The sequence below is a fragment of the Nilaparvata lugens genome, chromosome 2, assembly GCF_014356525.2.
Source record: "Nilaparvata lugens isolate BPH chromosome 2, ASM1435652v1, whole genome shotgun sequence".
Lineage (NCBI taxonomy): Eukaryota > Metazoa > Arthropoda > Insecta > Hemiptera > Delphacidae > Nilaparvata > Nilaparvata lugens.
Window position 1 is genome coordinate 50,475,352 of NC_052505.1, and position 18,045 is coordinate 50,493,396.

Here is an 18,045-nt window from a genome sequence, read left to right on the forward strand (position 1 = left end):
TTATTTTCAATTGAAAGCATTATCTAATTTTTTAAAACATATTTTAAAGCGTGAATTACTTATTTTTATTCTTTTTCTCTATTATTGTATAAAACCAGGAAACAACTAATGTAACAAATTTATTCAAGCATAACTAACTGATTGCAACTCTCACCAGCGGGCAAGGCTTAATTCCTTTTGCTGGTGAGGCCAAATTACACATGAAAAGTATCTAATTATGATTTTGGTATTATTTATGCTTATTTTTTATCTTATACTTTTGATTATAAAATTGTGTATTTTCTTTTATTTGTTTTGAATATGTATTTATTATATGGCAAATACAGTAAAGGATTTGATTTGATTTGAAGTCACTTTTGCATTTTTATTTGGCTCATAGAATAGAAAAAATCTACTAATCACTGTATTCTGATGAGCGAAATATTTTGAGTGATGTGTGCTTAATTTGAAGATTCCATTGATTAAATTTATATTTTTATTCTGATTGAAGAAACTAAGCAGAAGTCGGTTGCAACCTGTTGCTTAATTTGAAGATTCCATTGATTAAATTTATATTTTTATTCTGATTGAAGAAACTAAGCAGAAGTCGGTTGCAACCTGTTTGCTAGGTCATTTCGTGAGTGCAATACATTTCACATGTAATATTTTGTAAAAAATGTTCAATCATATAGGCTGTCGAAAAATATTTACAGTTGATGAATTACTAGACTTCATTTTTGTGAATTGATTTGTGAACCGATATTGAAATAACTAGGGTGCATGTGAATGCCTAGATATGACCTACAATATGAAAAGATGTTATGATAAAATATGTTATGTTCTGATTTATGATATGATATTCATGAATCATATAGAATTCATAATGATACAAGTATTACGATTATTGTATCTATACAGTCTTCTGTTTTTCAATCCCTGAGTCAAAACACTTGTCATAGGACTCTAAATCATGGGGCGGGAGCGTAAAAGCTTCGGTTCGTAATCGTAACTGAATAATATTGCATTCCAAAACTGATCTCTTCGTGATTTTTTCAAATAAAGTCAAACCAAGATGATAATTTTCCATGTCATGCATGTAATCCATCAATTATAATTAGCCTCTTGTAATAAAATATACAGAATCAATTCATTACATCTTATAAACTCGAAAAAAGGAAATCGACCTATTACAAACTAGACACTATTCCATCAAATAACTATCGTATCAGTTAAGAGTTGGATATTATATAGTGGAAATCAAGAGTATAAATTGAAACAGCTTAATTGATATTTTTCTATGTCCGGTGGGTAATTTAAAATGCGTGAAACAAATAACAATAATTATAATGTCAAACTCTAGCTTAGCAATATTATGCAATATGCATCATGCTAAACTGAAAGGTTCCCGGATAAGTGAATAAATATGATACCATAGAATCATAGATATAGATAATTTCATAATGATTACCAGATTAAAGAATAACCTCCACAAAATACCGCATAATATTGGTGAAATGTTTTTCTTTTAGATATCGTATGTTTGATTCATTAGAATTTGGTAATTTTCTCGAAAGCTTTGTGTTACACGTTGTAAAACTCTCTCGAAATTACGGTAATTCATTACCTATTCATTACGGTAATACTTTGAAAATTTATATAAAATTTATAATAAATTTGTTGAAAAATTATACAAAAAAGGTACTATTCAATCAGTTTATTAACATTTTATGTACAAAAGCAGTGCATATATAGCATCACATTATTCCTAAGCGAAAGCATTCAATAATTATTGTATGAAATGTTTTGAAGCATTCAGCTAACAATCGAAATCATATCGTATTATCAAATCACCATATCAGCTCCATAACATCTTATATCAATAATAATTGATTTCATGGAAACAAAAAGCACAATAATTATAAGCTTTTAATTTCCAGAATAATAATTACAACATTTTTTGTTCATTTTGATGGTAAATTAGTTTCATCACAGCATCATCGAAATTGAACAAATAATATTTATTCTTCTTATTTTTGTCATCTTGCAAAGCAATCCACCTTTACTTAGTTCTTAGTCTCCAATATTTACTTTTTCTCCTAAACATCCTTTTATTAACATCGAGTTGACTGTTTATTGTATTGATTATAGATAAGAAGGCAAAATTATCAAATAATAGTTGACAGAAAATAATTATTTTACTTGATGAAAATATATTATCATAATTGTTTAATTTCAAAAATAAATATCAAAGTATAATTTTAATTAAAAATAGGTAAGAATCAGTGTAAAAGTGCTGCCTTAAGTGACAGAGGTTGCATGTTCTCAAATTTGTTCTCGATTTGATGAAAGTATAAAAAGTTGAGAAGAAGTTCAAAGGTCGGATGTGCCTTCCTCGTAGTGCTGTGTGCCGGGTGGAGCTCTGTAGCCAGGGTAGGTGGAGTTCAGGGCGTTTTGAGCAAAGAAACCGCTGTAATCTTTCTGCACTTTCCTTGGCCTGAATGCTGGGCCTACAAAACATTGACAAAATTTTATGCTTGGAATAATTTTCAAGTGAATAAAAAGAACATGAAGTAATGGTATGTTACCGGTTATGCGAATATATGAGATTGGTTGATAGCAATGAACTTCCTATGTCTAATATTATAAATTTCCTGAACATATTGGAATTGAACATTCATGGATGTCAGCTCCAGTAAATAAATCGAAAGCTTGATTGCTGCGGATATCCTACCCTGGGGGTTTCAACTGTTTAGTTGTGTGATCAAAGAGAATGAAACTCATCATTTTTCAAATAATTGCAATATCAAAATCAATAACCTGTCAGAAAAAGAAAGAGATCTACCAATTTCTTTCTAATGATAAAATAGACTATTCTATCATTTATAATTCCTTCACTATTTTAGTGGAAATTATTGAGTCTTCAAAACTGCTTCTTCTAAATCATTAATTTCCGATAACCACGAGAAATCTTTCCACCAAAATTAGGTGTTTGGAAAGAGAGATGCTGGATCAGGTTGAAAAATCTTTATATTATTTTCAATGCCATCTATCTCTACTCATGACTGGATGTTTCATGAGAGTCATTTTATTCCATATTATCTAAAAATTATGACGCTCACTCAATTTATGTGAAACTATGTAGCAGATTGGAAATAAACAAGCAATTTTTTACAAGAATAAGAAATTTCTAGTTGATATTTTAATGTTTTATAGTTTCATTTTTTCAAATAAATTCAGTTGGATTTTATTGTTATTACCAGCACTGCAATCACACCGTTTATTTGAATCTATGAGAGCTCTTTTATTCAAATTTCATATCAAAATCAAGTACATCCTCTTGTCAAAAGATATATTTGATGGTTTGCAATCGAATAAAATTTTTCAATTTTTATCCTCCAGTACTATGATTAAGTGATTTCCAATAATTGTTTTCTCTCTTGTCCCCCTTTATTTAACTCCTAAAACTCATCGGTATTTAATAAAAAAATAAATTCATCAAACTGTTCAGAACGACATGAATTCAAATTTTGATTACTATTGTTTTTTAAAGCAACGTTTCTCATCCTTTCTAAAGAATCGTATCCGTGGCATTAGGTGGAGATCTCCGCCAATTTCGCGTAGACCTATCCCTTTCTCACCGTGTGGTATGCGGGAAAAGAGAGGCTTTTTGGTAGGGTGTAGTTTCAATTTGAAGCACTTTCCACAGTAAAAACTCTATGTTGTGCCTGATAGGAATCGTTATTCTCTAAGCATTCCGTGATATTATTATAACAGTAAATTTCAGATTAGAGTATAATTGAAAACGAATCTAAATCAGTTTTGGTCCAATATAACTTGGTAATCAATTTCCAATGACTGATGTGGAGACGTTATAAGCCGATGGTGATACCACACAAATGTCACGTATATGAGATTACTGATTTTTTCTATAGGGAGTTCAGGTAGTAGTAATTTGATGTAACTACTACAACTCCCATCTGGGGGGAAAAGTAGGTTTTGCTCATTCAATTCTAGAAAGTAAAATAAGAAAATTTGTTGGAGAGACTGCATTTTTTATTGAAAGTCGTATTTCACTCTCTGGAACAGAATAATAAAAGAGCTGCTTTTCCTCTCTAAGGAGTAGAGTTTTAACTTTTCTCTATAAAAGTAATAATATTCAACAACGCAAGGGTGGCATCTCTATGAGTATTGGCATCGAAGAGTCTAATCTTTGGAGTTAGGTAGCAAGGTGTAACTCAGATAATAAATAGAGTAGTGCGCAACAGTCTGGAGTCCAGAGTTATTCAACAGTAATAGAATGTTGTGTTATCTGTGATTGCATGTTATTTGGGGCAAGTTCTTTGAAGCAGAGGATCATGATGAAGGGCAGGGAGGTTTAACAATATATTGGTTATTATTCATAATGTAGATTGAGGAAACATTATTGTTCATCACAGGACAAGAGTACGTTTTCTCACTTGGGGAAATGATGGCCAAGCCATCGGATGACAAACGTTCTCGTCGGTAAAATAGTACTTCAGTCCTGTGATGCATTCAACCTTTTCCACAATATACATAACAATAATTAATTATACTCAGCTACGCCATCGGGGGACAAGCTTTTTGTCTCAAGAATTGAGCGGCTTATAGTCGAGAGAAGTGGAGACTAAAAGTTACTGACGGGTAGTGCTATTCATTTTTAACTTTCCCCCAATTCGCTTTCACTAAACATCTAGACAAATGGAAATTGACTTGATGAAACGCACTGGCTGCCAGTGATCTTCAGTCTCTTTCCCTGTCTAGAATAAGTTGAGGTTTATGAACAGAGAGAGAGTTCCGCGTACCTACTTGGAAACTGAATAATACGTGGAAATTGTAGTTAATCTCTTCTCTCTCTATATCTATAAAAGGCTAAGCCCCGACAGACTGAAATCACACCACAGCCCAAACTACTAAGCCTAAAAACTTGAAATTTTGCACAATTGTTTATGGTAGCCTCAAAACATCCACTAAGAAAGGATTTTCAGAAATTTGCCCCCTGAGGGAGCTGGGCCCCCCCAAAATTTTGTACTTTTTAACCGCTCATTTCACAGCAAAGTTATAAGGAACTTTTTTGTTCAGCTATGAAAAAAACTTAGACCTATGCAGAAAAATTCCGACCAGGAGCACATAGGGGTCCAGGAGCGGGTATTTTTCGAAAATTTTCATGGAAAATCACACTTCAGCCCAAACTACTTAGCCTACAGACTTAAAATTTCGCAAAAATATTCTTCAAACATACTAGATGCGCACTAAGAACGGATTTTGAGATATTTTGCCTCTAAGGGTTTGATGAAATTGATTATCAATAAAAAAAATATTTTAATTTTATCAGTAAAGAATTAGTTGAATGAATTGTCGATGTACTGAGTTTTTGGTCAACAATAAATTAATATTGGTATTTATCCAATCATTATTTTTTTCAGAAGTTATTTCATTTTGAATTAGGAAATATTTATAAGCTCCTATCAATTTATCATTCGTAACAATGAATTGTTCAAAACATGAATTTAATCAAATAAAAAATGGCTCATACTTCTGTATTCATGTTCGCATTTTTTCCACTTGTGATGGATAGCCAAAATATTGTATGGCGAGCTGCACAGCGAATTGTAATCGAGGGCTCTGATTGGCTGAAAAGTTCAGCTTTCGGAGTGCGGTGAGGCGAACAGTTAGAACAGAGCCAAGCGGCACGGCGAACGGTACGGCGAATGATTAACAGCTGATTATTAACATTATGAAACATAAGCTCATGTTCACTGAAAGGCAAGATGTTCGGAGGAATGCACGGTTTGCTGCGCGGTTCGAAGTTCGGTTCGGCATGTTTGGACGCACCTTTAGTTGTTACAGGACATTTATATAGATCGCAGGTCGAAGCAACATAATAAACCATTCTTCTGAGATAATTGACACATGATATTCTAACATATGTTATAATCATTGGAAAGCTTAAAACAATTTCATCAATCGGCTGATCAAATTGATTTTGCGTTGATTGAGAGCGCAAGCTTGCCACGTGTTTGTTCCATTGTTGTATGCTTGGCAAGTTCGGTTCGCGCCTTCTTTCAGCTGTATATGGAGTCTCATACATTCCGATTAGAACAGAGCTCAAAGATTTTCTTTGGTTAGGAGTTTGTTGATAATTCTTTTTTCAAATTCAAATTTTATTGCCATCACATTGAAAACTTTCTTAATAGACAAGATTACAGAAACAAAATGTCAAACATATACAAACATTTATTTGTAGCACGGCCAGAAAAAGACAAACTTGAGTACTAGCCGTGAGTTTATTGAATATAACCTAATATATAAATTTTTTGTTGATATTTTGTGAATAAAAATTACGGGTTCATGAGAGATGCGAGTGATTCCTCATATTCTATCCAAATGGTTATTCATAATATAGTAGTTGGGGTCATAGCAAGTTTTTTATTCTGTACGGTAGCTAATAAATTTCATACGTATTGATTGTCCATAATGTATCCAGTGTCCATAATGGAAGTAATTGAACTACTCAAAATTAATGGCTTACTGCTCCCTCATAGAATTTATAGTATTTCTGGTGATTGAGCCTGTCTTTATCAGCGTTGACTATTAATAATAAAACTTAATTTACAACTAGCTTACCCGACAAACTTCGTACCGCCAATGTATCTTATGTCACACTTGACTTTATTTGGTGAATCATGAAATTTATCCGACAATCAATATTTTCATTTACGTCTCAATACGGACTTCCTATATGCTTAGTCATGCAGCATTCATTATTCAGAAAACATATTATTCTTCTCAATCAATTGGTAGTAATATCTATCAGTAAAGTTTTGAATTGAAAAAAAGAAAGGTTAAATCAGTGTTTCAAAGATGAATTCAATGTTTTCATAGCTGTAGATTGTCGATATATGGTCCAGGAAATATGCGATGTACGATGAATCACACAGAATTCCATTTTTAGGATGAATATAAGCTATAAGCTTAAATAATAATATAAGCTAAGCTAAATTCAAAAAATTTTAATTATTCTTTCATTCTTCAGTAATTGATGAATACAATATGAACAACTCTCTTTCATTAGGTGAATAATTTTTTTTCAACATTTTCCAGTTTCTCAATGATAGGGGAGTGATAATTATTTGTATAGGTCTTCTAAGGAACCATTATCAACAGCTGGTACCAATCAACTACACTTCAACTCCAAACTACCGTTTTAATACCAGTACACAATTTATCATAGGGTGACGTGTTTATTACAGCTGGTAACTTTAGATGCTAAATCATATTATCACAATAATATGATCTTGAATCATGATCATGTTTCCGCTCTTCGGTAGCCGCTCGACCGAAAATTTCGAAAACATAGGTCTGTAAAATGAATTAATAAATAATTACTATTAGCCCCCCTATTAAAATTTCTGTTCAGAAACCATCCCCAATATTCACACAACATATTCCCAAAGTTAATTTCATGCCATTATGTCAAGTAGTTTTCAAGTCTACAGGGAAAAAACAAACATACAAACAAACACACAGACATTCATTTTTTTTATAAATCGATTTTCATTCGGCTCAAACAAAAGCCTCGTCTCTAAATGAAGGTAGAATGATAAGGATTCAGTTCTGTTGTTTTAACATTTTTTCAAATCGTTTTTTCAAAAAGTTCATGTAGTACTTACTAATGTGTTTGAGACACTTCTGGCGCTATCATAGTTTCACCACTATTCTGTTCCACAGTCCTATCTCTTGCAGTCGTTAACTATATCTATAATAATTATATAAAGTAAAGAGCTGGCTTATGCACGTACGGGATAGGAAAATTATGTTTGACGCATCATGACGTCTGAACTACTGGACTAATTTACTTGAAATTTTGCATATAGTTTCTTTATCAACTAAGGATGGTTATATGCCGATTTTCAATTCTTCAAAATTTCATCACGTCAAGGTTTACAACAGATCCTTGCGAAGCACGGGTTCCTGCTAGTTTTTGTTAAAATTGTACGAGAGAGACGCTCATCATAATGACACCTTCGTTTACTGAAGATATAGACTACAATAGATTTTAAAAATACCAAATGTAATTTTGATGGTGTTCTATTTTTATTCAATTTATCTTCACTTGAGAAATCCAACTATTTATTAATCCAACTAAATATTGTGTTTGACCGCCACCATTTCGTTCATAGGAAAACGTGAACCGCAGACTCGGAAGTCTTGTCGCTTTCTGTGTTCACAAATCCTTCAGTCACTGTAATATAGAATTTGTTTCTAATAACTATACCGTATTTATATTCTAAGTGTGTAGAGTGACTGTTGACCTTTGGCTAACGCGAGTCTCGCTTCGTTTTCAGCGGCGGCTTGCTGTTTGACGGTCTCTGGCGGCCACTTGTCGTCGCCTCGCATCTTGTGTCCGCCCTGGGCGGTGGCGGTGGCTGGCTGCGACATGAAGACGGGGGGCGGCGCCTGACTGAAGGGGGCCGACTGGCGGAGGGTGATCGTCGACGGCGGAGGTGGCTGTGTGGAGGGAGGCGGGTGGTACTGGCTCGGTCTGATCAGTCCTTGACCTCGCGGGGGACCCTGCACAGTAAGTACGTGAGCTATGCATTTATTTATTCATTATCATGGTACATGCAAATACTTTACGATAAATATATCTAATATAATAATAAAGTATAGGGCTACTTGATTTTTAGAAATGATTATAGAAATAACTAGTATCGTTTTTACATAAAAACGTGCTTATGTAAATAACTGAATAAAAATACAACTGAATAAAAAACTGAATTTAAATTTAAATTTAAATACAACTGAATAAAAAACAACAGATTTTGGAAATTTCTTAGTATTTTTATTCTATATGAATAATTACCACAGCATCAAATTATTAACTACACAAAAAGTGAAACTAAATAAATAATTAGTACATTTTTTACGTTTTTACATAAACACGTGTTAATTTATGTAGAAAAATCAAAAAGGCTACTAGTTATTTCTATAATGATTAACTAATATGATAAATATATTTGAATGAATCACAGAACACAAGCGATGTAACTATGTTGTAGATTAGACACTGTATTGAAGTAAATATTTAAAAAAAACACTTGAATTACTTTTGACGAGAAAACAGCAGCAATGCATTTCACTCTAGAAGGAGGAGATCCATCAGTCTGGAGGACTAAGGACCTCCTTCTCAGGAATGGAATGCATTTCTCATCTCTCATCAGAAAGTAAGTGTTTTTCAATACAGTATTTACTTTGAAACATATTGTCTAAACTACAACACAGTAAAGTGAGTCATCATGGTAAACAATAAAGTACTCTACAAATATATTTTAGGCTACCTTAGTAAGTACTGTAGGAGAGCTATTTATGTCTGCAATATTTTGATCCGTGTATCTTTGAACACATGGTATACAGAGTGTGTACAGATTTGTACACATATTATAAACACCGTACCATGTACCTATAATACTTAATACTGGTATTCTAGGTACCTTGCACCCTACTGCAAGAAAGCTGTTCATTTCTAAAACCTTTTCATCCATGTATTCATCTTTATCGTCGTTGAACGTATCACAGAACACAAAGCGTAAATAGCGTACTATCAGTATTGTAAAAAAGTTATTCTATTTTGTTATTCATGTATCTGAACGTATCACAGGACACACCATTGCACAATAAAACATTATAGTAAGAATCAAATAGTTCTGTATTGAACATTGAAGGTGTTCATCTAAACCGAATAAAAAACTTCATATTTCTTATTTTCCTATTGATTCCGGAATGTGACATAGAATTTCACAAAGTTTATTTATGAACACTCAATTTGTTTGTCCTACCAGCAGGTTCTTAGAATTAAAAAAATCTTCTTTTCATTGTGAGGATTTTATTATCTTATGCCTACAGACAGGCTCTAATATTGTGTCAAACTACTCTTTTGTGCATTTATCATTCAACTACTGTTTTGTGTCTATTGATATTCTCAAACCTCTACTTTCATAGTTGATTGTCATTGGTCTACTAAGCTTAGGAGTATTATGATAGATCAACAATCAATTCATTTATTTTCACCTCTATATTGCATCCTGTCCATTAGTTTTGTTATTTTATTTTCATGTCAATAAATATATTTGATTTTATTTTGAAAAAATGACTTGAAATTTTTAATGTCTCAACCATTTATCCATTACAAAATATTTGAAAAATTAGTTTCGCTTGTTACACTATTACATCGAGAAGCATGCACACGACAACTTACTTATGCTTCTAGATGCTCTTGAGATTCCAGTTAACAAGAGATTGGTGATGGTGTAACAACCAAAACTAGTTCCTTAGAATTGATTCACTAAATGAGTGGTTAGACCATTTATTTATTGTAGAAATAAATACATTTTTGAAATGAAACACATTCATTGTCATAAAATAAAACGAATCTATAGAATACAATAGAGGTACAAATACATAGATTGTTGATCAATTTATGTTGTTTCTAACTATATATTTTTATATAAATTATGTTTATATTAATAGTATATATTATTTAATAACTAATTAAACTAATTATTTTTCCTGACATGTCATTCATTATAAAAAATTGGGAATAGAATAGTTTTGGGCTATGCCTGATGCTCTTTCCCAATCATACTTATATGATTTGCTATTATTATATCCGCAAATATAAGACGCTCAATTATGAAAGTATAGTAAATTTTGCAAAATGTCTCATATATACAAACAACATAATGCGTCAAAATAACCCAGTAACATACAATTTCCAGATTTTCCCGGCAATATCTCTTGAACTACGAAAAATATCTTTTAAGTTAAAATTTCTACTCACTTGCGCATATACTGGTCCCTGTTCACTTATTGTCTCATCTGGATTCGAGTCAGGTGGAGGGGGAGGCCAAGCTACTAATTTTAGACCTGAAATTGTAAACAAAAATTTAAAAAATGAGACTGACTTGACAAATATTAATAACTTCAAATCAAACAGATAGTTTTATTACATGAAAAATATCTATGTGATAGCATAGAACATTTCAAATTGAATAGCTTGTAATGTTCGTTCATAGTTATTCACAGTATAAATTGTTCATTATACAATGATGAAACTGAACACATTATTAATTTAGCATGAGTTCCACATTGTTCAACTTAATAAATAAGAAGAATCCGGCACTATCATGCAACATTTATAAGATATTTAAAAATAATTGAAACCCCTAACTAGCACATATATGATCATGAATGTACATAAATAATTGCCTTTCTCCTATTCGTATCAACAAATAATTAAATTAAATCCAATCATGGCAGCCAATGATTTAGTCTCTGAATTTTAATAAATGTATGCCTAATATATGGTCTCATTTAGATTGATGGATGGAATTATTTCAGTTTATACTAATGAAAGATTTGAGTTAATCATAAGTCAAGAGTATAATAGTAAATACTCTATATAGTCTTCAGTAATGTTACCGTTTTTCAATCAATAATCTCTTTTCTGGTCATAGGTGCGATTCCATATTTTTATTCTGCAACATTCATCAGTTCATTACAAATAATGCACATTTGATAAACTCAATATTGATTGGCTTTCTGGCACCACATTGGTAAAAGTTACTGGAAGTAGATTTCTCATCTTGATAGAAACTGTATAATAGTTGCAAATGTATTGAGATTGCAGTTTCACACATCACAAGTAATGAGCTGTTCAATCTAAGCGCGTTGATTTTCACATTGCAAAACAGCTTTCCGCGGTGATTATCGGTTCAGCAGAAATAGCATCATGGTATGGCTGGCCATTCTAATAAATAATGGAGTGTGGTGCAGATGCAGAAGTGTAGCCTACTTGTCTGTAATTGATACTCGTCGGCACTGGGCGGGCACTGGGTGGGCACTCGGCAACTGAACTGGAGAAGTGTATTTACTAGAAACACTTGTAGTGTAGTGCTTCTGGCAAATGCTCAACTATGTGAATTCCCGTCTACTAGCGCAGGTGTGAGCACCTAAAATAAACTAGCAGGCCATTGTTTTTCAAACCGCTAGAGTATTTTGAAATGTGCTTTCAACCTCCAATTATGGTAGCAACAATGCAAATAAATTATTCCAAAACACTAGTTTCTATATTAATCCAGTCACTATATACATTGGTGCATGCAATTTATATTGTAGTTCTGATTTTTTAATATATTATTTGGGTACATAAGAGAAGTTCAGAACCAATTTCTTCATGCAAAATTTCCTTGTGCTAGATACAGAGTGGCCAAAAAACCTTGTATTTTCGACTCACATTTTCCATTTTTCAGCTATTTCTGCCAAATCTCGTAATTGGACAGAAAAATTTGCTCTTGCTTTTTTTTAGATTATGAAATTCTGAATAAAATGAGATAATTCGAAACTCTCTATCTCCAATGAGTACTGAGTTATGATTTCTCAAAAATTAGTGAAATTTGAAGAAAAAATCAATTTTGATGAATTTTAGTTTCTGATCAACAATATCTTCCGATTGTTACCATTTATATGTATAATTCAAAATCCCTCTGGGCGTATTTTTGTGCTCTACAATCTGAGATCAGGTAGAGCGCTCTATCTCATATAGATTTCTAGGTACACCTAACAACAATGCTCCTTGACTTGTATTGTGAAAAACACCTTATTTTCAGCTTCAACCATCATCACCAACTACATTGTCCTCACATTGATATTCCGCTCAATGACATAAGTTTATGAGACTATGTTCTATGAGAATCATCCGTTGGATGCACTTTATTTCAGTATTTCCTAGTGGAGAGGCGCGCTTAAGGACACCTCAAGGATCAAAATTTCAAAAACTTATAACTTTTGATACAATGCTCAGATTTCATCGTACTACACTTCATTCTTCTTGGCTCGTCAAGGCGGTCCAAAATCATGCATCATAAGTCAAATTCGGTCGAAAAATGGAAAATTTATTGTTGAGGGTACGTATGGTACTTAAGTCCATATTCCAATACACAAAAAATGGTAATTTCTATATTCAGAGCTGCATGTCTTGTAAAATACTTTTGATAAAATTCCCAAATCTGGTGAGGATGTGAAAATTGTTCCCCTCTACCCACTACAATAAATAATACTTTCGATTCCAATACAGTTCGAAAGTTACAGAATATTTTAGAAATGGCGATTTCAGTTTTTACATTTTTTTCGTGATTTTACTGTTGATCAAGAGTTTCTAAAATGACTCTGATACATCATAGAAACTTACGATTGATACCAAATTGTAGAAAAATTCATCGTCTACGAATTCAGTGGTCTAAAATCCATCTTGTATCACTTTACCCTATCATAGAACTGCCAAAACTGTTAATAGGAGAAAAATATCTACAATTTCCGGATTTTTTTTCAACAATCAAACATCACTTCACGAACATATTTTTCATGAATCGATAACAGCAGATGAAAGAGAAAACTCTATTGTACATTTCAAGATCAAGTAATGATTTTTATGATAAGGGGTTACCTTGATACATAGCTTTGAATATAGAAATTGGCCATTTTTTTGTGTATTGGAATATGGGCTTAAGTATACGGTACTCAAAAATAAATATTCCATTTTTCGACCGAATTTGACTTATGATGCATGATTTTGGACCGCCTTGACGAGCCGAGAAGAATGAAGTGTAGTGCTATGATATCTGAGCATTGTACCAAAAGTTATAGGCTAAGTGTTTGAAATTTTGATCCTTGAGGTGTCCTTAAGCGCGCCTCTCCACTAGGAAATACTGAAATGAAGTGCATCTAACAGGTGATTCTCATAGAACATAATCTCATAAACTTATGTCATTGTGCGAAATATCAATGTGAGGAAAATGTAGTAGGTGATGATGGTTGAAGCTGAAAATTAGGTATTTTTCACAACCTTTAAGAGAAGGCCTTCAAGCCAATCTTTATGGCTTTGGAGCATAATATTGTTACTCTTCAAAAATGTAATCAACTCTAGGCTATTGCAAAATAATTCGAGGTACACGAGATTATGAAAATTAATGCAAAAAAATTACACCCCTTTGCCCAAAGCCTGATAAAACTTCTCAAAATACAATTTTTAATAATTTATTGAAAACACATAAAAACATAAAGCACCTTTTATTTATAAAAATATATTTAGAATATTTAAAAAGAATGACTGGTTTCAGCTTATTTTAGTCATTTTTAAGCTATAATGAATAATTAAATATAACAAAAGTATTGACTAATTTATGTACATATTAATCCTCCATATATGCTCTATTTCTTGGTTGTATAATTTTATCAAAAATGGGATTGTCTAAATCGAATTCAATGATATTTATTAGTTTATTACTATTTGATTTATTTGCTGTAGTTTAGATATTGAAATCTTCTTTTACATTTAATTTACCGCTTTTGCTTCCAACGTTTAAAATCTTCATATTAACATTCATATCAATATATTTTATGGTTTTCTTCTATCAAGTGCTCCATAAGCCTGATTATTGAGTACCGTAGTATTTTTTTGATTTTGGAGCTTGAATGTGCTCCTGAACAAAATAAATAAAGAGTACTTTATGTTTTTATAATGTATTTTTGATAATTTTTATAAGTAGCCCATGCAAATAAAGTAATTTTGAATAAATATTCAAAATACAATACATGAATATAATGAAATACAAAATGAGTTTAATAATGTAATGAACTAATGAAATCAACAATGAATTTCAAATTTAATAAAAAATCAATCAATTAATTATTCTTGAAAACATATTTCCTATTGCTTTTGGCATCATCAATAAATCATTGTTACTGGTGAAGAGTTGCAAAGCATCTTTGCAATCAACATTCAAATTGAAATAATCATTAGATAGTTCATTTCATATGAGATTCAAAGATGCTTTGCTCCTCTCATCTCTCCACTCATCACCGAAAAATCCCTTTCCACAAATGCTGAAGTGGCAGGAATAGAGAATAAATATGAAACCACTTTATACAAATTCTTGAACTCATCAGCAGTTCTGTTCCATTTGTCACCTGCTACCTGTTACTTTCTATTAGTAAAAATGTATATTTATTTGAAATCTGACAGTCTCCGCCACTCTAATAACCTAAAATGTTTTGATTCCCTCGTACTTTATTATTATATAGTACTTTATTGAGCAAAATAAAGTATTTTTGCGTACTTTATCTTGCTTACAAAGTATAAAGTGCAAGACCTCCAAATAAAGTACAATACTTTATTATATAGTACGGGTGGCAACCCTAGTGGCAACCCTACTTGTAACCCACCTAAAACTGTAGGTCCATTCATCTCTCATTATCATCCGCTTCACTATCTAGGCACAAACCTAGAGGTCGTGCGTATGTTTGAGCTTATGTGGGCATCATCCTCAGGAAAAAAATTATATTGAATATTGTATATTGAATATTATCATAATATAGTAGTAGTATGTACAAAATAGATTCATTTTTTTATCCAAGAGAATTGAGAAATTACTCCAATTGTCATATTTGGTTTGAAATAAATTACTTCAGTGAATTACTTCCTTATCACTTGTTTGTTTTATCTCAGTAATTCTATGACGTTTTTAACGTCTATATTCGAATTCGAATAGAATTAAATGTGTAATATTCTAATAAACAACCGAAGCTCAAACACTATTCCCCAGAACTCAGTTTTTTCTTATGTAAGTTGAGATTCAACTCCCAACATTCTATAATGGTCTCTAAGGAAAAGTAAAATTATTTCAATAAATTATTGACCTGACTGGAGAATTTGTAAAATAAATGTACAATAAGAGCTATATGCCTATAGTAAACTAAAAATCATTTCAAGAAAATTTGTCACATTTTTCTCAGTTGCAAAAAAATACTCATTTTTCAATAATATTTTTCAATTCAGCTCCGAGAGTCATGCTATCGTCTTACAGAACCTGACAAACGTCAACATGATCGTTAGGACTCCTCTATATCCTATTCAAGGGATTTGGAACAAATGAAAACTTTCCAATATTGAGAAAATCTTTTATTGTATTCAATCGAATGAATATATTAAGTTTTCAGTTTTTTTATCAATATTTTCAGCAATATAATTTGTCATTTGAATATTGAGTAAAAGTGTAGTCTGTTGATTAATTCATAAAAATTGTACTTAATTCTCCTATAATTCAATAATATACAAATATTCCTATGTGCTAGGAGAAGCTATTCACTTGACACTGTATTTATTACACAGCACACCAAGTGAATCGGCATTTTACTATTATATAACAAAAAGAATTTCAAGTAGACCCTTAAATAAATAATACAGTAGCCTACTCGTGTATTTGATGGTTTGTTCTCTTCTAGTTAAAAGGCTGTAATTAATACAGATTGTTTTATTATAAGACGTACCGGTATGAATGAGACCTTTGATCCTGCAATAGCCTATCATTGTAATATATTCTGTTCAACATAGTTCACTGATGTAGAATGATCATGTTTTGATTACAAATACCCCTGACCCTTGAATAATCTCGTTGTTGGTATTCTCTGTTCAAGAAAGTGAACTGCAATAGAAATTTCCAGTCACGTTTCAATGGATGAATGAAATTAATTTAAACATCACTTCTTCGTCAATAATCACCTCATGAATTATAGACATATCCATCCAATATTAATGATACTTCATCTATCATGATATAGTTTATCTATCCTGGTCATTTCTAAGTAGCTCTCAATGCAACTCCTATATGTAGTTTCAAGCTCTGCATATTTTGTTTCATCAAGCCATTAAGTCATGATTCAGGTTGAATTTGAACAATTGAGTTCTCACTTTTTTAATTCATGAAGACCTCCACATTCCCTAACAGACTGGTATATTACTTATTTATTTCACTCATAGGATGTTTAAGTTATATAAAAAGATGGTTTGTAGTGTACTTCACCTGAAAGATGGTGTTTGCCAGCTATTTACAAGAATCACTGTACCACACAAGAACACACTTGGCGAGTCAATCTCACAATAGACTAACTTAACAAGTCACTACAAGTGTAAGTTGGCGAGGAGCAAACCACTGCCAACAAACTATAAACTGATCTTTGAAATAATCTGCAAAATTAAATTCTCGCCTTTGAGGGCGGTCCAAAAAGAATAAAACCCACTTATTTCGAATGTTGCTTGAGTGGGGATAATTAGGCTCCTCCTACTCCCCCGCATTCAAGCATTGGTTCTCACCTTGCACCCAACACTAACATGATATTATTATAAATACCTACAGTAGTGCAAGCAATGGTCCATTTCACATTCGGATGTCACAACTAAAACATGCCAACCTGTTCTTTATCATCCATCAGACCCTTTGACATAATATTTAGTGGGTTATAACTCATCAAACGTTATTCACATTTAATATGCCATAAAATTTCAGCGTCCCATTTCATTTTGCTGTGCCCATTTCTAATTTTCAAACAACACTGAATTTACCTTCTAACGAGCAGCAGGACAGGTGTCCTGCTCACTCAGACATTGTCACATTTCGATTGAGGATGATATTTTATTAATCCGGATTTCATTTTAAAATTTATTGGCTCTTCAATTTATATCAAGTAGCCTAGTCCTTTGCTTTGGATAGTGAAAAATCAGATGACTACACTAAATCTATCCTGCAATTATATGTCATTTCAATTATTTATTTATTTATTTATTTGAAAATTTACATATTTGAGGGCACCAGGAACTGAATCCCATCATTGCCCTCATAACACACATTGAGCATAATACAATTTGAAAATACAATACATTAAAATGAAAATAGAATAACTTAACTAATATACTATTGAGTTTTAGAGAAAACAAAATACAACAAAAAATAATAGAAAACCTTGCAAATATGAAACTTATAGTATAACAGATAAAAGAAGAAGAACTAAGTATGTAACTAATACTGAAAAATTCAAGAAGAAAAGAAAAAAGAAATAAAGAAAAGAGAATTATGGAAACTTTGCAAATATGAAACTTATAAATAAAAACACTAATAAATTATGTAATACATAGGAAAGAAAAAAAAAAGACAA

General features: G+C 31.9%; 1 protein-coding gene across 3 annotated transcripts in view; it reads right to left on the minus strand.

The window, feature by feature from the left end:
• Positions 1–323: 323 nt before the first annotated feature.
• The window catches only part of LOC111051195, a 55,043-nt gene continuing 37,321 nt past the window's right edge, over positions 324–18,045 (minus strand). For 2 of the 3 annotated variants that reach the window (XM_039421444.1, XM_039421445.1), the window contains exons 4-6: positions 10,838–10,923; positions 8,313–8,571; positions 1,679–2,486 (exon numbers count right to left, since the gene is read on the minus strand). In XM_039421444.1, coding sequence (XP_039277378.1) covers positions 2,350–2,486; positions 8,313–8,571; positions 10,838–10,923 — 482 coding nt within the window. In that variant the 3' untranslated portion in view covers positions 1,679–2,349. Of the gene's footprint in view, positions 516–597; positions 2,487–8,312; positions 8,572–10,837; positions 10,924–16,916; positions 17,094–18,045 lie in introns of those variants that run through there. The other variant, XR_005570515.1, reaches the window with a different exon arrangement.